The sequence below is a fragment of the Zootoca vivipara genome, chromosome Z1, assembly GCF_965207765.1.
Source record: "Zootoca vivipara chromosome Z1, rZooViv2.hap1.1, whole genome shotgun sequence".
NCBI lineage: Eukaryota > Metazoa > Chordata > Lepidosauria > Squamata > Lacertidae > Zootoca > Zootoca vivipara.
Window position 1 is genome coordinate 21,995,301 of NC_142583.1, and position 25,317 is coordinate 22,020,617.

The 25,317-nt window shown below is 40.8% G+C and overlaps 1 protein-coding gene across 2 annotated transcripts in view; it reads left to right on the plus strand.

The window, feature by feature from the left end:
- The window catches only part of SCFD2 (sec1 family domain containing 2), a 152,495-nt gene that overhangs the window by 4,238 nt on the left and 122,940 nt on the right, over positions 1-25,317 (plus strand). For both annotated transcript variants that reach the window (XM_035114140.3, XM_088659387.1), the window contains exon 3: positions 14,498-14,625. In XM_035114140.3, the coding sequence (XP_034970031.3) occupies positions 14,498-14,625 (128 nt within the window). The remainder of the gene's footprint in view (positions 1-14,497; positions 14,626-25,317) is intronic.

Genomic DNA, 25,317 nt, shown 5'->3' on the forward strand with positions numbered 1-25,317 from the left:
CAGCAATTATGGGAACTACTTTCACGTATAGTTCAGAGACTTTTCAGCTAGTTCAGTGAACTAGTTCATTCCATGCACTGACCTTTTTAGCCCAAGTTTAAAACCACTTTCCACTATGTATGGGAAGGAAGCATACATAGCTCTTGGAACAGTCATAGATACTGCATGTGAGCTGCTCTTGAAATCCTGTATTATTTTTATTATACATTTATTTCACAGAATCATAGAATCTTGCAGATGGAAGGGATCCAAAGGGTCATCTAGTGTAACCCCCTGCAATGCAGGAATCTCAGCTAAAGCATCCATGACAGATGGCCATCCAACCTCTGTTTAAAAACCTCCAAGAAATAAGAGTCCACCACCTCTTGTGGGAATCTGTTCCACTGCAGAACAGCACCTACTGTCAGAAGGTTTTCCCCGAATGTTTAGTTGGAATCTCCTTTCTTGCAACTTGAAGCCATTGGTTTGAGTCCTACCCTCCAGGGCAGGAGAAAACAAGCATGCTCCCTCCTCCATGTGACAGCCCTTAAGATATTTGAGGATGGCTATCATATCTCAGTCTCCTCTAAACATTCCCAGCTCCTTCAAGCACTTTCCAGACCCTTGATCATCTTGGTTGCCCTCCTCTGCACACCTTCCAGCTTGTCAACATGCTTCTTAAATTGTGGTGGCCAGAATTGGACACAGCATTTCAAGTGTGGTCTGACTAATGCAGAACAGAGTGGCACAAGAGTAAAAGCAACCTAAAATGCTCACTGATAACATGTGTAAAAGAGCAGATCCAACTCAATCCCCCCCCCCCAAATGAGCGGAAGATTATAGTTTTTGCCTGGTGCCTAAAAATCAGATAGCGATGGCACCAGGCATGCCTCCCCGAGGAAAGCATTCCACAAGTGGGAGCTACCCCAGAGAAGGCCCATTTTTATGTAGAACCTTTATTTTTTTGAGGCAATTACATACACTGTTCCCTCAAGCATGGTGTCAGACACAAGAGTGACTTGAATGGTTGCTTTCCATTGCTGTACTATAAAATGCTTAGGAATTTTGCTGTGAGAGCTGTAGCTTAAAAGTGAATCAGATTCTTAATATGCAGAGATTCACATGTTCATCCTGTGGCATCTCCAGGTAGGGTCAGGAAAGAACTCTGTGTGGAATTTTTGAAGAGCTACTACCAGATTTGCCATAATTATTATTATTATTATTTATTATTTATTATTTATTATTTATTATTTATACCCCGCCCATCTGGCCGGGTTTCCCCAGCCACTCTGGGCGGCTTGCAACCGAATATTAAAAACAGTACAGCATCAAACAATAAAAACTTCCCTAAACAGGGCCGCCTTCAGCTGTCTTCTGAAAGTAGAATAGTTACTTATTGCCTTGACATCTGCTGGGAGGGCATTCCACAGGGCGGGTGCCACTACCGAGAAGGCTCTCTGTCTGGTTTCCTGTAACCTCACTTCTCACAATGATGGAACCACCAGAAGGCCCTCGGTGCTGGATCTCAGTTGGGAATCTGCTGGGGTTGGGAATCTGTGGTTCACCAGATACTGTAGGACTCCAATTCCCATCAGCCCCAGCCACTCCTGCCCCAAGTGTCTCTGGTTGCCATTGGTTCAGTTGCTCAGATCCTAAAAAAGGGACTGGCAGGGAAAGTGAAGGAGCGAAAAAGAAGTGGACATTTAGGAAAGCAAGGGCTCGGGAAAGGTGTATTGGAAGACAGGGCTGTAGGGAAGAAGAGAATAACAGAAATACTTGGGGAAGGGAATCTGGGAAGGTGGGGGAATGCACAATGAAGGCACGTCCATAAGACTTCATTGCAGAAGAGAAGTTCATATACTGATTTGAAATAATCTGCTAAATATTTGGCTGCAGTTAGCTAGACTTGTGAAATGCATCCTAAACTGTAGTCTGAATTAATGTTTGCAATATTCAACTCTGAAAGAAGTCCATTTAAATTTGAATTGAATTACTGTTTTGGCAGTGAACTTCGGCTCAGATGTCATTCTTCATAAAATGTTTGTTGACAGTGATGGGAATTTTGTAGAATTTGTTATTTCTGAATAAAGGTGTGTGTGATATATACACACCTAGAATTTGGAATCCAGCATCAGGTAGTTCACATTTAATAGACATTTCTTCTAAGTATTTCAAAAGTATTGGGATAATGGAGAAAGAAGATCTCCTTTCTCTACAGCATGCTATATGTATTTTTAAAATAAATGTGTTTCCAGCCAAAACATCTGGGCTTAGTTTATGGAGTTAGCAAGCAGATTTAATGAATATTTATGGTTGACGTAGGGCTATAGAGCAGAGTCTTTCCTTAAATCTAGGGAAACACTTAACTTCTTTAAAGATGAAAATTTTGAATTCTCTGTGCTCTTAAAGTTATTGGACTTCGAACACAACCACCTGATAAACTGAAAAATGCAGCAATGTCCTTAAAATTATTTAAATCATATTAGTCATGTGCAGAATTTTCCATCAAGAAAACCTTCTTGCTATAATTGCTGACACATTGGTCATTTAATAGAAATGGCTTGCAGAGAATATATATTTTTGGAGAGTGATAATCTTTTTCTTTAAGTATATGGGTTATATATTATGAAATAAAACTTATGGATCATAACTATAAAGTTATATCTATCTATCTATATTACAATGGTAACATGAACTCCCTCATTGTGTTGTTGTTTTTTTAATGAAAGTGCAGTTTATAAATATTTAAAGAAAGAAAATAAAGGCGATACTACTTTCTATATTTGGGCACCCACGGAAAATGTGCAAAATTTATTGGGCACCATAGAACTTAGTGAAATGTGCGAAATTCCAATCTCCCCATGGCTGTGCTGTCAGTGATGCAGTAACCTTTTTCTGAGAAACCAGTTCATCATCCACTCAGATTGCTCAGATGCAAATCCTTAGCCTTGAAGATATAATAATGATAACGATGATGATAATGATAAAAAATTATTATTTTGGTTACAGACCAGTTCCAGCTCACATGCAATATCAGGAAAGTCATAAAACTTGATAGGGATACATTTGAATTTACAATAGGGTATAACAAGGACAATACAGATATAGCAACAGTTTAAAATATATAATTTAAATCTTAATCAATAAATATAACCTAAAATTGTTGAAGATATAAAATCTTCAAGTTTATATACTGTAATTGTTTGACATCCGCATGAAAACTATTTAGAAGTTTACATTTTTATGACAGAAATTAAAATTGGGGAGGGGGAGGCACGGATATCCTGTGTCAAACGGTACTAATATCCATAGAAGCTTTACAATATATATTAGAATAGATTATTGATACAAATTGTATGCATTGTTTTGATGCATTTGGTTTAAACCCAGAGGAAACAAGAGGATAAGGAAGCCGTCAAGAGTGTCTTGTAGCAAATGATAGCTCTTTTCAAATAGAAAAATATTCAGATGGAAGCAAATTCTATTCATTCTGTAGCATCAGGATTTCTGTATTATATACAGTAAATGGGTGGGTGAGTGAAAATGACCTAAATATATTTTGAGTTGCCTTATTTAAATCTATTCCACATAGATATGAACAAAGCGTTCTGCATGCACCAGGAGTCCTGTGAGTAACTAGCTGCCACATCTGCAAAAATGGACTTGGCCGTGGTTACAATCCCTGAATGTAGATTCCGCTGTCAGCACCTTGTTATTGACTCCTCTTCCACCAGCCTTTTCTTTTCTTTTCCTATTAAGTAACTGTTTGCACTTTCAAAGCACGAAAGAAGGATGTTTTAAAACCGTTACGTATCTAATGAATTGTCAAGGAACAGGCATGCTATAAAGATCAGAACTTTTTAAAAGCGTAATGTGATAGACAATTCTTCAGTGTATGCATTTAATGTATTAATATAATTTTTTATAGAACACCTAGGAACTAACTGTTCAGGAACAAGTGGGTTTGTGAATCTGAAGGATCACGGCTCAGATTCCATTAACCCACCATGCTTGTGGAAGACAGTGCAAGGATTCCTGCTAGCACAAGGGGGTTTCCCTCCTTTCCCTACCCTCCCCCCCCCAAAAAAATTAGAAATATACATCATTTTAGGAATTTGCACCTAGTGGTAGGCAAGTGGAACTGTATATTTTAAAACCTTCCTTGCTTCATCTGTGCTGTTGTTGTTTAGTCGTGTCCGACTCTTCGTGACCCCATGGACCAGAGCACACCAGGCACTCCTGTCTTGCACTGCCTCCCGCAGTTTGGTCAAACTCATGCTCGTAGCTTTGAGAACACTGTCCAACCACCTTGTCCTCTGTCGTCCCCTTCTCCTTGTGCCCGCCTTCTTTCCCAACATCAGGGTCTTTTCCAGGGAGTCTTCTCTTCTCATGAGGTGGTCAAAGTTTTGGAGCCTCAGCTTCAGGATCTGTCCTTCCAGTGAGCACTCAGGGCTGATTTCCTTCAGAATGGATAGGTTTGATCTTCTTGCAGTCCCTGGGACTCTCAAGAGTCTCCTCCAGCACCATAATTCAAAAGCATCAATTCTTCGGCGATCAGCCTTCTTTATGGTCCAGCTCTCACTTCCATACATCACTACTGGGAAAACCATAGCTTTAACTAAACGGACCTTTGTTGGCAAGGTAATCTGTGTAATCCTACGTTATTTTCTGCAATTTGAAAGACTTTGAGACCAATATGGGCATAGTGTACTGACTTGCTGCTTAGCAAACTGAACAGCAGCATCAAATGTTTCAGAGATATCTGACAGGAATGTACTGCAAGTCTTAGGTGGCAGATGCTGAGGTGATGACAATGGTCCTCACTGTTCCTCTTGAGCTCCTCCCAGCCATTTCCCTTAGTTGGATATCGGAGCTTTATGTGCTAGACAGCCTGCCACCCCCCTTGAAATTGCCCTGCTGGCATTAGATGCCACCATATTTTTGGTGTTGACGTGAAATTAACAGTCAGCTTCTGGTCACGGAATGAGGGAGGCACCATCTTGAGATAGCAAAATACATTTTGTTGGCCCTAATGGTGCCTTTAGTCTTGTAAAGAGGAGAGAAAGAGCGAATGAAGATGACATAGATAAATTGGATATTAATCTCATGTTTCTGGTTTGGTGTACTAGTTAGGTTTTGGGTCTGAAACAGCTATAGAATGAAATGAATTGAGCTATCAGTTATATTTCCTGGATTAGCAACAATAAAAATCCTACGCTAGCCTTATGAAGCTTAGTGTTGCAGGATGTAATAAACAAAGATGGAATGTTTTTCCTTTGTAAACATTTTATTTTCTAGACAGCTGGATTGCATTGCACACATCCAGGGACTAAGTGTATCAAGTTATTTGTTATCACAGACACTCAAATATGCCTGAAAACATTATCTGGTATTCTAAATCCAAAGAACATATTGTGTGTGTGTTTGTCTGAACATTTTGTGTGTGCGCGTTTCTCTGTTCCTTTTAGATAACATTAAATAGAAAAAAATCTGCGGATTAAGATGTTTGCCCTCTTCTACAAGTTTACAAGATGTTGGGATGCAGGAAATGTTTGCTACATGCTTAAGATACGGGTTTACTTTTGTGGGTTTGGCAAGTAAAAATACTGCTTTGAAAAAAAAATTAGTTGACCGCAGCAGGCAAGTTTGTGCTCATTTTATCCCATTAAACATCCCCAGCTGTATGTTGTGCACCTAGTCACATTTACAGTTTTTCCAGGACATACAACTCTTGACATGTTTGCTTATCTCTTGTGTGTAAATAGCATAGCTCATGTTTTTTTATAATTGAAAAACATTTTGCCATCTTCTGGCACACTATTTTCACAAAGAAGTACTTTGTAGAATAGAAAGCAGACCAAAATCCCACCCCCATTCTCACTCTGGGAAGCATTCCATTTTCTTCTGGTGAGGGTAACAAAAGAACCTTAACTTTCTTCTCCAGTTTAGCAGTGATACTAGCCTCGCTGTTGGGCTGAGCTTTGGATGTGTAGATCACCTACAAGGAAGCTCCACAAACCCTGGCTCCAAGCTTTGCAAGCTGGAAAGGCTGGGTTTGCTTGCTTCTCAACATAACAAATCTCTCTGGAGAGGATGCAGGGATCATCCCTGTGGTTATTGTGCTGGGTTTCTGAACTGTGCAACTGTGAAGGTGCTGTGTCTCTGTCAAACACTGTCTTGGACTGGGAGAAGGTGATCGTCTCTGACCTCATGCCAGAGATGCAATACAAATTCAGGGGCGGCTGAGTAGGATACGGGTGATCGCAAATGTTGACATGGCTACCAAGACCACTCATAATCTGTGGACCCTTGAGAATTGCGTGCAGATGAGTCTACATTTCACTAGCAGCAGAAACATAACAGGAAGAATTGTGTGCTATGTCAATGTATGATTGCTGCTCTGGTGTTCATTTAAAAAGATGTTTTCCAATATCTTTTCACACTTCTCCAAAACAGACTTTTGTTTGGAAGACTGACTTTTGCCATCAGTAGAATAAAACAATGCTCCCTCCCCCCTCAAATGTGCAAATCATCGTTGCCACTTGAATCTGGAAGAACTCCAGGAATGTTATAGCCTTGGGATATTCCCAGATGTTTTCAATTGGAAACCCACTGTCTCCACACACCATGCCTCTGAAAACATATGTCTAAACCACTTTATCCATTTGCACCGAAAGAAGTGTTCTCTTACAGGAGAAATTGAGGCCACTGAATTTCTTAAGGCCAAGTGATGTATCCAGTTTCTGTTTATTGACGAGCAATCTAGTAACTAGTGAAGGCTTTCCTTAAAACTGTCAGTCTAAAATTAATCACTTTCTAATTGCTTTTGCATTTATAAAGAAGCGATAAAAGCATCACAGATTTTTACCCTGTACGTACCTATTCCTTTGTAGCTATGAAGGAAAAGGAATTGCTGTTGATTAGTATCTATATTCCCATTTGTACAGTAATTTATCCATCTTGTTCCCCCCCCAATAAATAAACATAATATTAACTTTAAGGAAAGGGGTTGGAAAATGGCTTCCTGCGTACATACAAACGCTGATTTGCAATGAATTGATCTTCTGTGTAAGGGTCTTTTCTTTGCATCAATATCACTTAATTGTACCACCCTTAAGAAACATACATTACTTGGAATGCAAAACACATTAGTGGTAATGTCATATGAAGCAATATTTTAGCAGCAGTCTTGCAGTCCTGGCCTATGTGATATTTTTATCTTGAAAATCTTATTCTCTCTCTCTCTCTCTCTCTCTCTCTCTCTCTCTCTCTCTCTCTTTCTTTCTTTCTTTCTTTCTTTCTTTCTTTCTTTCTTTCTTTCTTTCTCTCTTTATCAATGGATATAAAAGAATTAAGAAAAAATTAAATATAGGCACTTTTAAATCTTAAATATTGTTATAGAAATAGGGGGGATCCCTCTAAACACTAGGAACAAATAAATACTAGGATTTTGATTGTGGATGGAATAAAACATAAACTGCAGGGCTGGGGCAGACAGGGAATTCCTGGGCTGCCTATTGCAAACCAGTCTGGCTGGCTGAAGGCAGGGCAGGCCTGTTAGCATTGCAATAGAGAGCCATTGAGGGTCCTCAACAACTCCTTGCCCCAGGTGTGACCAGAGACTACAGATCTGGAAGGTTGCCAGGGTTATGGGGGAGGGCAAGGGGCTTCTGGGAAGAAGAAAGGGGAGATCCATTTTGGCGAGGGAGAAGGAAGGACTGCCTGCAATGTCCTGGGCCATGCTGTAAGATCTGGATTGACACACAAAAGAAACCAAGATCATGTGTAAACGTACTCAACCACAAAACAGATGTGACCAGCTGATAATTGTCTCAAAATTGCGTAATTATTATATATAAACTAAACCAAAACTAAGACGTCAATATTTCCAAATTCAAATCAAGTCCCTTGCTCCCATAGAATACTGTAGGACGTTCAAAGGTATCCAATCTGGATTGGCGGGATTACAGAATTTTCACCGGACTCCACAACATGTGCTGTACACCTTTGACAATTACTTTCTTACTTCATGAAGTAGCAATACTACAAGCGTTATCATTGGAATGAACTCTTGCATACCTTTGAACTTCCTACAGTATTCTATGGGAGCAAGGGACTTGATTTGAATTTGGAAATATTGACGTCTTAGTTTTTATACAGTATAATAATTATGCAATTTTGAGACAATTATCAGCTGGTCACATCTGTTTTGTGGTTGAGTAAGAACTGGACTCCCTTCCATGCAGACTGAAGCTGTAAATACGTGAATAAAACCATATTTCTTAAAGCATGACAGTCTCTGCCGTGTCTCCATTCTCCAAAGGGACACAGACCCTGTGTGTGCTCCCCAGATGCTCTGCCACTGCTTGGCAGAGAGAGGGGGCAGGTGCTGGGCTTTTGTAACAATATATTTGTGCCAAAAATTAACTTGGCACACAGCCAGTTCCCATAATGCCATCTCCCAAACTAGAAAAATATTTCAAATTACTAAGACCTAGCACTGAACATGTCTCTCATATTCATTATTATCAGTGTCATATTTATAGGCTCTGGCCAGCCCCATGTTTGGGATTCCTCTCACCCTGGAAATATCTGTATGCAATAGGATGCATATAGTCTGTCTGTATTGCACATAAATTTAGATGTACTGGTTAAACAGCCAAATAGTTACATCTGGTCAGTCATGCAGGCTTATAAACAGTTGTCCTGGTCACGAGTGATGAGTAAAAATTACCTTCAGATGATTAGGCAAGGGGCAATGTTTCCTTTTTGTTCATTTAGGCCTCAGATAACTAGCTGTGGTATGTGTAGGCAGGTGAACTTAACTGAAAAAGCAGAGGTGATTAATTGCTATCTGTGGCTGGTAATTTTGAAAAAGCATGCAGTGAACAGAATAACATTTCCCCTACATTTTGTTGTTGGCATCCGTCTGTCTTGAGAGACCCCGAAGTTTGCCTCCTCTTCGGTCATGGAAGGTTTAGCCTCTGCCTTCAGACCAGCCCTGGGATGAATAATCTGAGTTATTCATGCACAGAAAAGTGTGTGTAATATCTGACTGCGGCACTGAATACTCTCTAGGTGTTGATGCCATAAAGCTTTATGCCTCAGCTTATGCCAGCAGTGGACTAATTTGAGCACCTGATCTTTGGATGTGGAAGTTTCCTTTCATAGATGCAAAAAGTAGGTTATGGTTAAAACAAAAACCTGATACTATTGCTCTGCTTCTAGGGCTATATATCTCTAAGCCTTTTGGCATCTGAATCAAATAATAATCTCTAACTTTTGAGTATTTGCCAAGACACACAGTTAAATTGAGTCTAGAGCAGATTACGCCATCAAAGTGGCTTGAGGAGTTGGAATCACATTGAGGAATAAGCTTAAATTGCTCAAGAAAATACTTACGCTCTTTAATGTTGACTGTCTGGCTTTTAAAATATGCAACTGCATGTTTTGCTTTGAAAAATTATGGGAATTTTAAATGCCATTAATCCAAATGAGGATAACGCTCTGTGACTAGGAATCTGGGAATTGTTTGCTGTATCAGATTGTATTTATTAGCCTAAGTGGGAGCAGTATTGTTGGATATTTTCAATCTGTTGTTCCTTGTGAAGGAGTTGCTTTATATGTGAGAATTTTCTGCATGAGTATATTTCTCAAACTGGATACCAGCATAGGCCATAACCGTAAAAGTCTATACAAGTTAGTAGCCCTCAGCAAATGTCCCTACCCTGTTTCCCCACACATTCAAGAACCTGAAAGGGAAGGCCTGTTATCATTGATTTGTCCTACCTTTATATTATTGACTGCAGGTATTCCTGTCACATATGCACGATAAATTATAGGCATGCTAAGGCATTTCCCAGAATGCATTATCTCTGTATCCATGGCCAAGGGCAGGGGTGTGCATGCTCAATGCCAAACCACCCCCATACTGAATGCGGCGGTTCTGCAGGGGCACCGACTCATGCTCTCTTGAATGTGGCAGAACTGTCCCTGAGATGGGAGACACTTATCAAACAAGGTATCCAAGCACTTGAGCAGGCATGAATAGGTGTATGCCTCCTGCCGCACTTTGAGTGTTGCAAATGTTGGAATATTGGGGTGTAAATCACCAATATTCTTACTACTGCCACTGGCTTCGGTAAAGAAGACAGCAAACAATCGTAGGTGCTAATCTACGTTTATTCAGAGAGTGTGTGTTCAGCCATCACTCTCCAGTTCAGAAGAAAGTGAAAGTAGAAACAGAACAAAGAACATCACATGACAGGAGATCAGGTTACAGCTTGAGCTCCTGTGTGGGAAAGTTACAGCAATCATATAAAGTAAACATTCAGCCACATGCAGTATCTGTGCCATGTATAGGATTTATGCTAACATCAAATACCTGAGCACATCTGAAAAGTAACGGCTGACCAGTATTAGAAACTCAGATTTGGCTAGGCAAAAAATGTCTCCTTGAGTTACAGTAGTCAAAACAGAATGCCTTGTTGCCAGTTTTGGGCCAGGGCCATACTTTCCAATCCAACTTTTTGGTTCTTGTAATTGATTCTGATGGTGCAGATAAAATGAATAGAATAGAATAGAATAGAATTCTGTAGGATAGAATTCTACAGGATGTATTGCTAATGTGTGAAAACAACAAGTCAAGATCCAAGGATCTCCAGGCATTTACCTCCAGATGGTGGAGACACAAAGCATCATATTGACTTGGTTGCAAGTGGCCAATAGACAGCTGCAAATTTGCTGGCAACTTTTGGACACTGCGGCCGATACTGAGGCCTTCAGCTTTTCCAAAGGGCTCCTACTATGGTCTTCCTCTCTCCTTGAAGACCTTTTTAGTTTCTGCTTTCAGTGACTTCATCTTTAAGGTGTTGTCTCCTTCATCGTCAGCTGCCTTCTGCCAAAGGGATTTCTCAGGTCCTAGCCTCTCTCTGGACTTCAGCCACTTTAGTCCTGGCTGCTGCTGCTGCTTTCCACACCACATTATTTGCCTTGCCTCTTCAGAGTCTCTTCTTTCATTTCTCAAAGGTTCTCTTCTCAGGCTCTTAAACAGTGCTGAGCCTACCTTTCCATTCCCTCCGGTTGGAACTCTCCAACCAATTACCAGGCTCTCAGTGAAATTCTGAATTTTGATTGGCCTATAATTAGGAACCACTACGTTTGAATGGAATACTCAGTGAATAAACTAAAGTGTATAAAAGCTATGTCCTCCAGCTATTATAACTGTAACATCACAAATTAGATAGTAACAGTTTTTTTGACACTCTATAAACTGACCCTAAAACAATGTATCTCTCTGGCTTCAGTTACGCATGAAACACCAGTTTTGTCCCACTACACCAGTGTTTCTCAACCTTTTTTGGGCCACGGCACACTTGTTCCGTGAAAAAAATCACGAGGCACACCACCATTAAAAAAGTTTAAAAATTTAACTCTGTGCCGCCCTATATTATAATTATGACTGTAAGAAACACTTGCCAAATATTGCTTTCCGGCGGGTTAGTGTTGTGTATTGGCGGCCGCCAGGCTCGTTTGCACTGAGCTTTGGGAAAGAGGAGGAGAAATATTGCTTTCCGGCGGGTCAGCGCTGTGTATTGGTGGCCGCCAGGCACGTGACAATGCAAATCGCCCTTCTCGTCACCGCACGTCGCGGCACACTAGTGTGCCGCGGAACAGCGGTTGAGAAACGCTGCACTACACAGTAAAAAATCTAAATTGGTTTTAAAAGATAGCTCAGTCAGTACTGTAGAGCATAAGACTCTTAATCCCAGAGTCATGGGTTCAAGATTCCCACTGCAGGGGGTTGGACTAGATGACCTTCATGGTCCAAAATCCTATGATTCTGTGACAACATTGATACAGTTTCTAAACAGGGCCCCATATCTCTCTTTCTCCAGAACCACTGCCTACTTTACATTTCATTGGACCACAGTTCATGACTTACTCTTCTGCATTAAAACAGAGCTGCACTTTATCTTGAGATTAGCATTTCCTGTTAGCTCCCAGCAAACTCTTAACTGGCATTTGTTCGAAACCAGGATATATGCATACTTAATGTTTCATTTCAGACAGAAGTCATGTTGGCAGTGGACGTGATTTCAAACTCAGGCCAAGGTGTAAACTGATACAGCATCTCTGTCTGCAATAAAATGAAACAAAATCCTTAAAATCTTGGACTATTCAGCATTGTTTACTCAGGATGTGACTTTAGGAGGAGTCCCTTTCTCAAGAGCCTGCCTGGGGATTTTGGAGATCACTCTGAAACATGATCTTTGAATGCCTTGTGAGTTGTCCTATCATATTTATTTGGAACCAAAGAGCTGGAGGAAAGCCTATTAAGAAGTCAAGCTTTCTCGGGTGTCAGAATCACAGGCAATCTGATTGAGCAAAGAGTGCTGGTGCCATGCAGCAAAAGTCAATATCCTGTTTCAGGGCATTGGAGGCTGTTGTTGTCAAAACTGCACGTACTGTCCATCTGTTTTGGTGGCTCTGCACACTCTCACCAGTGCTAGAAATTGGCATATATAAGCTAATCGCCAAATGGCACCTCAACCCTAGGTTACAGTCGCCACAATGGAATGTCAAGGCACCATTCCCTCCCCAAGTTTATTGTTATTATTATTCATTTCATTTCTATACTGCTTTACATTTTAAAGGGGGAGGGATTTCAAAACGGTTTGCATTAAAACATAAAATGAACAAATATCTCTTTGATTCTCTTTGAATCATCTCCAAAACTCATAAAAGCCCTGTTCCCAGTCACGTAAATGCCAGTTTTTATTGGTCAAGGTATCATGTATGCACTCTGAATCAGCTCAGGCACATATTTATTTATTCACATTTTCCATGTCTGTGTTAGGGCCTTAGAGCTGAAGAACGTGGGGAAGCAAGCAGTATTTGTGTAGAACCTCATCACTTTGATCATGTTGAGAAATCTGATGAATGGTAGTGTGGACTCTAGCTCGGTTGTATTGGAAGACTAGCAGCAGTATCCTGCATGGAATGTGCGGCTGCTGTTGGCTTCAGAGGTTGCCTACTTTATAGGGCATATTAATAGACACCCCTTATGGTATGAAGATGTGTGTTAGAATTACCAGGTCCAAATCTGAAAGCTAGAAAGCCATCACTAAAAAGCATTGTGGTGGGAGGGCGGGAGTCTCAATTAACTACTCTCTTTAGCTACAACTTTTATGTATTTTTGTCCAAAGCCATTTGTTTAGATACTATTCCTGGTGCTATCCTATCAATTGGCTGGACAGCTGAACCTGTGTATAGAAATCAGTGTGTAGAAACAGTGTTTCCCCCATCTTTTGCAAGCAGTAATAAGTCTACAAAACATCCACTTTTGATATTGCAAGTCTTCAAATGTGCCAGTTTGCTATGTTTTCTCCTTTGCTTTTAAACAGTCTGCTATTCTCAACATATTTTTAAACAATTCCCAGTAGCCTTGCAAAGCAAACCTACAACTTTGGGAAGAAATTGGCTTGTAAAAAACAAAAGCCGGGGAAGGAAATCATTGCCCTCCAGGACTTTTAAAATCTGTATTAGCATGACTTGACAATAAACGCTTGTCTCTGCCAATGAGCTTTCTCATGGGTATTGGTTTTTCTTTCTTTTTCTTTTAAAAGTTATAGTTCCATGTGATCACAATTAATATCGACATATTTGAGATATAGAGCACTTTTGTACGCCATTCAAGATTGACCCTGCGTAAAGTTATGCCTTTGTATACAAAAAAAAAAATGTATGTCCTCATGCAGCCCCCATTGGAGGATTTGGAGTGTCTCAACACAGTCCTGGATTTGCATGAAGTCGGGGGGGCAGGCAGGGGAGCAAAAGGGAAGACATATTGCACAGCAGCAGTGGCTGTGGCTGTGGCGTAGAACCCTTTCCCAACTCCTTTATTGCTGTACTGAAACCTTGACTGAAACCACTGCTTTTCCTCTCAGTGTCCCTCCCTCGCTGGTTGTATTTCAGTGAGCTTTATGAATGAGGTGAGATTTAACGCAACACCTCCCAGCTCAGCCAGATCCACTTTCCATCAATGGCCATATGAACACTTTCTTAATATTCTGCTTGTATCAACGGCTTCACAAAGCCCACGGCTACTTCTGAACCTGGCAAACAGCTTTTCGTTTCAAAAAATATAGTCACGGGAATGCATTTCAGAAGAAAGTCTGCTATACCGAAACTGTTGCTGTTTTTGTCGCCATTAATATTCTCAGTAGCTTTGGTTGTTTGAGCAAGCCACTGCTTAACTATTCTCTTAATAATTTTGTGGTAACAGAATCAGTTAAATGGATGACCTCCGGTTAATATAACAAGTTACCAAATCAGCCCATGTATTCTTAGTTTGAAGAGAGAGCAACTCTTTCTGAAAAAGTTGCGCTTTATTTCCATACTTGAAAGTAAATAGGCTATCCACATTGTAGAAATCACTAAGCTCCAGTCCGTTTGCTTGATTCTTAGCAGATGTTTGGTGTAAACTTGGGTGCTTTTTTCTTTTTTATATATATAGTGATCCAGCTGCTAAATCTCTGTGGGAGTCCTTGATGAATTTCAAGCAGAAAGAAGCTGTGATGGAAGTCAGGAGACACCTAGTGGAAGCTGCAAGCAGAGAAAATTTGCCAATCAAGATGAGCATGGGTAAGTAAGTCTTGGAGAGGGCCTGTGCGTACTCTTAATCTGTGTCCAGCCATTTAATCAGTGTAGCTATTTCTCAGATGCTGATCGTTCTGAAATCCTTTGTCTTTAAATAAATCTGAGGTTGTTAACTGCGGTTTGGTGACGAGCCATGTGTTTTAGCAATCAGTTCCTTTGGAGCTTGGTGAGTTATCAATCAGTGTTTTGAAATGGATTCAAAATGTTACGCAGTTGCAGCCTGACTTACAGGCTGATAAGACACTCATAAAAATATGCAATGTCACCTCTTGCCTTTAATGCTTTGAAGTATGAGCTTGGGGGAAGAAGGGGTTATTCACAGCCTTGCTCCTGCGCCCAAAAAACTGCATTCTTCTCAGTTTCGCTTATGACTGCTGCACAGCTCTCGTCTCATTCTGTATTGCTTTCTTTGCCTTCAGTATCACGGGGCAACCTTGTATATCATATGGGCAATGTTGTATATGCCTTAAGCAACTAGGAATGCTGGCAAGTGAATAGGCTGACAAAGCAGGGATGGTTACAGGTAGGTAGCCGTGTTGGTCTGAGTCAAAGCAAAATAAAAAAATTCCTTCAGTAGCACCTTAAAGACCAACTAAGTTTTTATTTTGGTATGAGCTTTCGTGTGCATGCACACTTCTTCAGATACTCTTGAAACAGAAGAGCCAGACCCTTATGTATATACAGAGGGTGGGGTGGGGTGGGGGGAATGGGTGATGGGCTGATAGGAGTGGTAAACCTGTGGATGGCTGTTAACGACTGCACAGGGATGGAAAGCAGGGATGGTTTGTCCCAGATGGAAGGTCATTTATCTTATTTTGCCTTCTAAGAGACTAGTAGCATCCTTCTCCTCCTCCAGTGGCATTGCAGCATTTGCTGGCAACTGGGGCGTGTGCACTCACATGCTGGGCAGAGGCGGGGCATAGAGGGGGAACAGAACTCACCGTACCAGCCCAGCCCTTGCTGCTGACACCCCCAGGTGTGGAGGGTTCACAGAGCCTGCGTGCCAGGCCAGCCTGGCTCTCACTACCAGAGCCAAGCAGGACTGCGTTGCACTGCCTGCACAGGGAGGAGGCTGGCTGACGCAGCTCTTGGGAGGTGAAACTGCCCAATGCTGGCCAGGGGGGCCATTCAGCAAGGGGGCCAGGGATGCTGTGGTGAGGTCCAGCCGGGATCCAGGGCCCAGAAACCCCCAGTGGCAGGCAGGGCAGGACAAGAATCCCTGCATGGGAGTCCTCTAAAAATCGTATGCCCAGGGCTACGGCCTCCCTGCCCCCTTGTCCTCCTCCACATCCAGTATAGAAACACAAGCTACTTCCCTCTTAGCATGCTAATAATTGTTTTTTTCTCTGCAGACTAATTATTTTTGTAATCTTATTCACAAGGCTGAAATGGATACTTGGGGCACGATCTTGCTGTGGTGGCAGATGGATAAGCAAGTGCCCTGTGCTTCCTGTCCCCCCCCCCAACAATGTTGTGTTCAATATATGCTTTCCCCCTTCTTTGGGACATAATATAGTCTCAACAGAGCTCCTAGGTGGAAGAAAAGCAAAGGCTCTATTTCAAATCTAGTGTTGTGAAAAAACAGGAAGCAGATCATGTATGCATCCTATCCCTGTATCCCATGCAAGAGCAGTGCATGAACATCTCTGCTTCCTTGATACAGAAAATCAGCCTGGGACTATTTCCTGACAAGTTCTTTTGTTAAGTTAAGTGGTCTATAAGTACCGTATGTTGACAACTATTGATTGATTTAGGAGGGAGGGTTGTGTTTTTTGTTTGTTTATTTACCACTGAATGGGAAAGCTGAATAACTGAAACACAGGTGTAACTATTTCAAGTTTGTGTGTGCCTGTTACCTATTTTCCGAATCATAAGCTCATCTGGTATTGACGATTTCATCATTGTCTAAAAATATGAGGCTTTGTGTGTATGCACATATATATGTTCAATAAGGAAATACTGAGTGATTGCTTTAAGATACAGTCGTACCTTCTTTGGAACCCAAACGTCCGAAGCGGCTTCCGCGCTCCTGCAGCCAATTGGAAGCCATGCTTGGCTTTTGAACGTTTTCGGAAGTCGAATGGACTTCTGGAATGGATTCCAGGAATGGATTCCGAGAACCAATGTACGACTGTGTTGTTGTTGTTGTTTAGTCGTTTAGTCGTGTCCGACTCTTCGTGACCCCATGGACCATAGCACGCCAGGCACTCCTGTCTTGCACTGCCACCCGCAGTTTGGTCAAACTCATGTTCGTAGCTTCGAGAACACTGTCCAACCATCTTGTCCTCTGTCGTCCCCTTCTTCTAGTGCCCTCAATCTTTCCCAACATCAGGGTCTTTTCCAAGGATTCTTCTCTTCTCATGAGGTGGCCAAAGTATTGGAGCCTCAGCTTCACGATCTGTCCTTCCAGGGAGCACTCAGGGCTGATTTCCTTAAGAATGGATAGGTTTGATCTTCTTGCAGTCCATGGGACTCTCAAGAGTCTCCTCCAGCACCATAATTCAAAAGCATCAATTCTTCGGCGATCAGCCTTCTTTATGCTCCAGCTCTCACTTCCATACATCACTACTGGGAAAACCATAGCTTTAACTATACGGACCTTTGTCGGCAAGGTGATGTCTCTGCTTTTTAAGATGCTGTCTAGGTTTGTCATTGCTTTTCTCCCAAGAAGCAGGCGTCTTTTAATTTTGTGACTGCTGTCACCATCTGCAGTGATCAAGGAGCCCAAGAAAGTAAAATCTCTCACTGCCTCCATTTCTTCCCCTTCTATTTGCCAGGAGGTGATGGGACCAGTGGCCATGATCTTGGTTTTTTTGATGTTGAGCTTCAGACCATATTTTGCGCCCTCCTCTTTCACCCTCATTAAAAGGTTCTTTAATTCCTCCTCGCTTTCTGCCATCAAGGTTGTGTCATATGCATATCTGAGGTTGTTGATATTTCTTCCGGCAATCTTAATTCCGGTTTGGGATTCATCTAGTCCAGCCTTTCGCATGATGAATTCTGCATATAAGTTAAATAAGCAGGGAGACAATATACAACCTTGTACTCCTTTCCCAATTTTGAACCAATCAGTTGTTCCATATCCGGTTCTAACTGTAGCTTCTTGTCCCACATAGAGATTTCTCAGGAGACAGATGAGGTGATCAGGCACTGTACTGTAAGTCTAATGCAGAAGAGTAGACACAGACAAGTGGAAGCCTACATTAAGGCATAATTATTTCAAATAAAATGTAGTAATCACATGCTGTAATTTAGGTGGAGGTACAGCTGCTTCAAAATAAATTTGATCTTTCCCCTTTCCATATGCAAAATTTGCTGTCTGAGGCTACACAACCATGGTCCACAATGGTTAGACCCAGACTTCATTATGAGCAGTATTGTGTTAACTTTGTTATCTGAAAGCATTTGTCCCTTGAGCCATTCAGTAATTCCTTGTCCCTAGAAGACTTGAAAAATTTAGGGTGACTAAAGAGTTGGGTTGCCAAAGGGCAAGGGCATGTAAGTTACCCATATTAGTTCAGTGCTGCTTCAAAATAGCAAAAGCTGGCTTGTCCTGTATGATCTGAAAGTGCCCTTTTAACTTTCCCCCCTCAGCTATCGGTTGCTAGAAAAAAACTCTTCACACATTCAGGAAGGACAAAGGACAATTGCGAGCCAATGATGGTTTCAAGCTTCTTTTTAGGATGCAGATATTTTAAACTCTAAATCTCTAAATCCAAAATGTAGCATTGACGACGACGACAACAACAACAACAACAACAACAACAACAACAACAACAACAACAACATTTCTCTACTGCCCTTCATTTGAGGATTACAGGACAGTTGACAATACAAAAACACAAAAATGCATATCATAGTAACAAACCAAAACAATACCACCCAGACAGTTTAAAAGGCCATAGATTGTTTAATTAGTCAAAGGCCTGGGAGGAGAGGAATATGGACATTAAGCGTGTGCAGATTAACTTCAGAAGCTGCTTGAAAATCAGGGCCCTGATTTATCATTATAAGCAGGAGTCAAAAGCAAGTGCCGAGTAAAAAGGCTATTTTTTCCACTTTAAGGACCTAAATATTATACCAGTTTTAGGAAAACTCTTGTTAAAATTGCCCTCAGGCCAGACCACATCTGAAAAAAACAGGTTTTGTTACTGGGTGGGTATATGTGGTTTAAATATGCACAATTCACTGAAGAAGTGTCCATGCACATGAAAGCTCATACCAAAATAAAAACTTAGTTGGTCTTTAAGGTGCTACTGAAGGAATTTTTTTTATTTTGCTTTGACTCAGACCAACACGGCTACCTACCTGTCACTTAATTCTAATATTTTTTAATAATCATTTTTGGTTGTTTTAGGTTATGTGGATAAAAATACAGTGAGAAGGTCCAGAATTCTTCACATTACATTCCAGGCAAAGAAATGTATACTAAGCTGGCATCTAAGAAGAGACATATACTTCTTTCTCTTGTTTTCACAACTTGGGGGGGGGGGTTGAATAACAGCACAGTGGTACCACGGCTGTCAATCATCATAGGCCTTGCTTATGAATACTTCCTGAAATATTAACAAACCAAAAAGAAAAGAAGATGCCCTGGTCTGGGAGCCACCAAGAGACATTGGTGACATTAAAAAAAAGTTTGTAATTTGCTTGTGTTGGTATTAAATTTTAAACTGTCTTGGCAGAAAGATGCTGTAAAACACCTTAAATAAGCAAATAACTAATGTTTGACAGGATATAATGCACCTTTTATAACAAGGCAGCCAGCCAGGTTCTTCCCAGCACCACCATTAAGGTGCAGAAACAGTTATCCCAAGAAATTGGGACATGAGTGGTTGTGGATGTACATTGGAGAACTCCCTTGCTCAGTTTTCCTGAGCAAATCCTTTTCTTGTCTGAGTGAATGTGTGCCATATACTCCTATTAAAAAATAAAATAAAACTACAGTGGTACCTTGGTTCTCGAACCTAATCCATTCCGGGAGTCCGTCTGACTCCCGAAACTGTTTGAAAACCAAGGCGCAGCTTCTGATTGGCTGCAGGAGCTTCTGGGTTTGCGGCGTTCAGGAGCCAATTTGTTCAACAACTGAGCCATTCGAGAACCAAGGTACCACTGCATTTGAGTCCACCGTTGTATTTGGCTTCCATAGCTCTGATCAGCTTGACCTCCCCTGAGAGGGTGTGTGTCTTTTTGAGTGCATAGAGACCCATTGTCCCCTTGTGGGGAGCATTGCTCAATGCAGAGTCTCTCTCTCTTGGTCCCCTGCCCCTAATGACTGACATTTTGCTGCTATTGAATGCTCTTCAGATACCAAGATACCTCTGTGACATACATAGAGGGTGCTTAGTTGGATATGAGATTAGATTAATGTTTGTTGTTCATTTCTTATGGGTTATATCCAACTCTGTCACTCAGGGTTGATGGTTGAAAGTCCACTGATTTCCACTGGGTTTACTCTCAGTGCATCTTAGATGGCAAACATATTAATACCCTGCCTGGTTTTTTTAAAAAAAGAAGAAGTCAAAGTTGCTTATAATAATAATAAGAAGAAAAAGAAAACAGCATGCAAAACATATACACCAACAATATATGCAGAAGAGCACTTACTGGAACATCAGAGAACTGGAGGGCAGATTTATATACACCTTTACCTTATTCTAAGTATTCTGCTAATGTCTGCTTTCTTGTGTTTTGGATATATGTTAAGCCACCTCAATTGGCAGGCAAGGTATAAATACTCCTAAATAAATAAAGACAGCCATCATGGAAAACAGCATATAAATATAAATCAATCAAATAACAAAAAACAGCAATAAAGGAGTAATTTTTTTAAAAAAAAACACCAAGTAGTTAAACATTTATTATTTCAATGCAATATCCATCAATTCAAAATGTATATATTCTTTGCAGTGGTTTAGACAAGTCAAGTAGCAAAATGTAGTTGCATTTTTTTTAAAAAAAGGTTTTTATAGTGTAACATTCTTGCTAGTGTCCAAAACTAGCCTCTTATTTTTTTCGTTGGGTTTCTTCTTCTTCTTCTTCTTCTTCTTCTTCTTCTTCTTCTTCTTCTTCTTCTTCTTCTTCTTCTTCTTCTTCTTCTTCTTCTTCTTCTTCTAACACACTTGAAGATATTGGGTTCCGAAAGAAAGTTCTATCCTGCGTCTAGCTTCCTGAAACAAAGGAGTGTTGTTCCTTCAGGAGAAGTACCGCTTCTTCTTTCCCCAATTCTCACTTCCTTTGCAGCCTCGCTGGTGATCAGATGCATATCTTAGAACACTTCTGAAAGTGACGGTTCATGATGCTTTTGTTTAAAGCTTTGCTATTAGCATATTATTTGGCAGCAAAGGACACTTTGCTACAAATGTCCTTCTGTGGCTTCAGAAATGGCCTGCCTTGCTTGGCAGTTTTAACAGTGGACAGTAAATCGAGCCTGAATCCCTTTATTATCTCCCTTTATTGGCACGTTGAATGATGAAAGCTGAAACACCAGGAGGATAACAGAAACAAAGTGCTCTCTTCTGTTACTCTAACCCTCCATTAATGGAAGAAAGCCCCCTCAGTTCTTCCCTAGTAAACTATGCAGAATGCAACCTGAAAGACTAACTAAAGCATCTCATTAAAGAGCACAAGGCAGACCTAGCCTACAGAAACAATATACCAGCACAGCATGCTTTGTGAAAGAGGTTGGGATAAGGCTACTGTAAATCCCTTAAGTAGTTTGTAACTATTTGGCTTTTTTTAAAAAAAAAAAGGGGGGGCATCAAAAGAAATGGCAGATTTGTTAGGGGTGTAAGGTATGCCTGAACTTTGTCTGCAAACATGAAAGAATGTCCAAGATATGAAAGAACACAGCAATATGATCACCTCTGGATGTTACGAAATGAGAGGAGCACAAATTCCTTTTGCCTCCTGTTCCCCCATATCTTTGTAATGCTTGAATTGGAATTTAAGCATATTTTACTTACACACGCGCACACCTTGCACAAAACTTTTAATGTTGGACCACACCAGTCCTAATGGGAGATATGCAACTTCAAATATGATCATGATTAAGAAGTGTAGCCTATTTGGCGGTGCTCGTCTTTCCCATCATCTCATAATTTCTGAGGTTTCCATGAAGGTGAAATAAGACTGTGCCAGCAAGATGTGGTTGCCAATGAGGCAGCTGTTCTGTGTTACTTTCTCCCTCCCTGACATCTCTATTTGCAGCCGTAAGGGCTAGTAACTGCCTTTGCCTTTAAATCAGAAACGAATTGCTCAAGAAGCTGAATTCTGCACTCAGGACTATGTGCTGCAGCTTCTGTTTTACACTTTTGCAGAATTGCAGAAGCTGGTATATTGCTTAGTTTTTTAAAAAATAATAATATATGAAGTGGTTTATAAATGCTTTAAAAAAAATGAATGGGACTCTATGAAGGTTGATGCCATAAACACACCCTTCTCCATAAGCCTAATCTGAAGTGCAGAGGGTGTCCATGAGAGTGAGGGCCTATATACCGTAGTGGTGACCTCCTCTGCCTATTGATTTTTTTTCCATGGGGAAGCTTGACTGGTGATCATACGGGCTAAGACTTCTTCATTCTTCCAGGCCCTTTAAGATTTTGCTTTAAGTCCCTGTGATAAGGTTGGTGGTTTTGGCATATGTATTGGATGGCTATTTCTGGTTCTGTGCTGAGTATGGTGTTATATTGTGCTGGTTTTGTATTTGGTTTTATTGTGGATTTTTTATGTAGTATATTCTCCCTGTTGTGTTCCTATTTTTTAATTTTAAAAGTGGCCGGGGTGGGGTGGGGGGTGGGGACTGCACCTGGCCAGTGGCTTAGATCCTGGGTTTCCCTGTTCCCAATGGGCCACTCTTTACAGGTAGGGAAATTAATAGCACAACTGATCCAGTGGGCTTTCTACTTTTGCGGCAGCACAGTCAATCCCAGCACCAGTGGCCTTGCTCACATTGCTGTTCAACTGATCGCTGGTGACATCAAATCTACCATGCTTGTGAAGAATCAGGAGTGCACTTTAAGGCTCCCGAATGTGTGTTGGCCAAATCTACCTGTTCCACTCCTCGTGTCACATATGTTGTCAGATGTGGGGCATGTGGATGCCATACCCTCCAACATTTCTCTGATGAAAATAGGGAGATCCTATTCTTATTTTACTTTTGATATACCCCCACCCATCTGACTGGGTTGCCTCAGCCACTCTGGGCAGCTTGCAACATACAGTGGTACCTCGACTTATGAAGGCGATCCGTTCCGCGGTGCTCTTCGTAAGTCTAAACCTTCGGATGTCGAAGCGTCCATTTTGCGCATGCGCGAAGCGCAATTTTGCGCTTTGCGCTTGCCGCTTCTGCGCAGGCGCAAACCGACCACACGGCAAAAATACTTCCGGGTTTGCCGACTTCGTAAGTCGAAACCTTCGTAAGTCGAGGCATTCGGAAGTCGAGGTACCACTGTATATAAAATAATAATAAAACAGTAAACTTTTTTTAAAAAAAACTTCCCTATACAGGGCTGCATTCAGATGGGTTGGATAGCTCCATACCCTCCAACATTTATCCAATGAAAATAGGCATGTCCTAAGGGAAAGCGAGACAGTCCAGGATCAAGTCAGGAACGTCACTGGAAAATAGTGACACATGGAGGGTCTGGGGTGTGGTTTTGAGGAAACTGCCTTGAAGGCCTTATTAGGCCTCAGGGCCAGAGGTTCAATTCATGTATCATCTCGTAAGTACAAATAATAAATGCTGTGCTGGATTTAACAATGCCAGTTAATTTACAGCGGTCGAAAAATTACCATAGTTTACTGCTGTAGAAAAGGATGGTTATTGACTGATGAAACCGAAGATTACAACCTATTTAGGCATAACACACAGGATGGAGGTAGTGTTTCTGTAGGAATAAGAGAAAATTACCATCTTTAGTGGCATGTCCTTGGAGGACGAGGGAACATTATTCAGCTGGATGTGATTCGTTGGCCTTAGTTCAGATACCTTTGATGCCGCTTCCAGCTGCAATAAAGCACTGCTTGTCTGAAGTGTATAATCTTGATGTGAGCAAAAAAACTGAAACAAAAATAGGCATGCTGTCATTAGATTAAATGTATGTACTGACAGATCTGTAATACATATTAGGTTTGTGTCTCTAGCTAAATCAATTTTCACTTACCCTTATAAACCATGAAAAATTAGAACCAAAATACTGTTAAATAAAACCCTTGTGGAGGCATTTACAAGCCAAATATGCTGGTAGTATGTTATCTTTGCATATTAAATTATGGCTGGCACATGGACACAGAATGCTTGGCTGAGCTTACTTTTTCTTGTAACAAGGGAGTTTGCTGACAATGGTCTTTTTGTTGGCATATCTTCCAACAAAATTTTGAGACTGAAGATACAGCAGGATCCTAATCTTAGTGTTCGTTTTTTTTTAAGATAGAAAATGCAAATACTTAAACTCAAATTCATATCTAAGTATTTTTACATGTCTAGCTGTGGATATACGTATATTTTTTAATAAAGCTAATCTAAGGACAATTAAAGGGAAAGTGTATTGATAAAGTATTCCCTATACATTCTGTATTCAGTGATATAATTTTACAAATACATTAATTTTAATCCAATATTTGTATGTAATATTTACATACTCATTGTGCTCATTTTATGTTGATTTTTGTTCCCGTGTCAAAATGCAAATATATATATATATAATTATACTGATGACTGTCAAGTGTTTTCATCTTTAAGGTCGTGTTGTGATCCAGTGTTACATAGAGTGGTTTCAAGACCTACCAAAAAGGATCAGTTAGAAGTTGTGTTTCAGATGTGTAAAAGGCAAAGACATTTGTTGTCAAATAACTTGTGAAGAATGATAGAAAAATTAATATACACTATTCTATTAATCAGTAATTCATATGCAGTAACTTGTTAATAGCAACAGCAAATCTATACTTTGTTACTTGCATGACGGAGGCATCGTGTGATTCCTGGATTGGAGTACAATCCTGGTCTCTGGGGTCAGGCTCTGCCTCCAGATACCTGCATGTTTGTATGGTCATCTTGAAAAACAGCTCATGCCCAAGCTTCCATGCAGTGGGACACTCATTTCCATGTAACTGTGTGATAGTATTTATTTACTGTATCTATAAATAAATGAAAAGTCTCTCTTTCTCACCTTAATGAACTCTCTTCACTACTTCTCCTAACTACAGTGGTACCTCAGTTTAAGAACAGTCCGGATTAAGAACGATTTGGTTTACAAACTCTGCAAAACCAGAAGTAGTGTCTCGGTTTGCGAACTTTACCTCGGTCTAAGAACGGAATCTGAACGGTGGAAGGGCACTGGCGGTGGAATGCGTCATTAGGGAAAGCGCGCCTTGGTTTAAGAATGGTTTCAGTTTAAGAACAGACTTGTGGAACAGATTAAGTTCGTAAACCAAGGTACCACTGTGCTTTGCAATGCTCCTGTTCCTCACGTGACATTCCTTGCCAGCATTCTAAAAATACCAGAGTAGGCTATTACACTAAGGGGGGCAGCATTACTGCGCTGGCATCTTCTGTATGCAGAAGATTCTGCCTCTTAGGTTGCATGCCATTGCCAAAGTTTTGTAAGGATTTAGAGCTGAAGCATGCAATCCAAAGTGCCATTGGATGTGACTCTGTTGTGGACTGTATGATTTCAG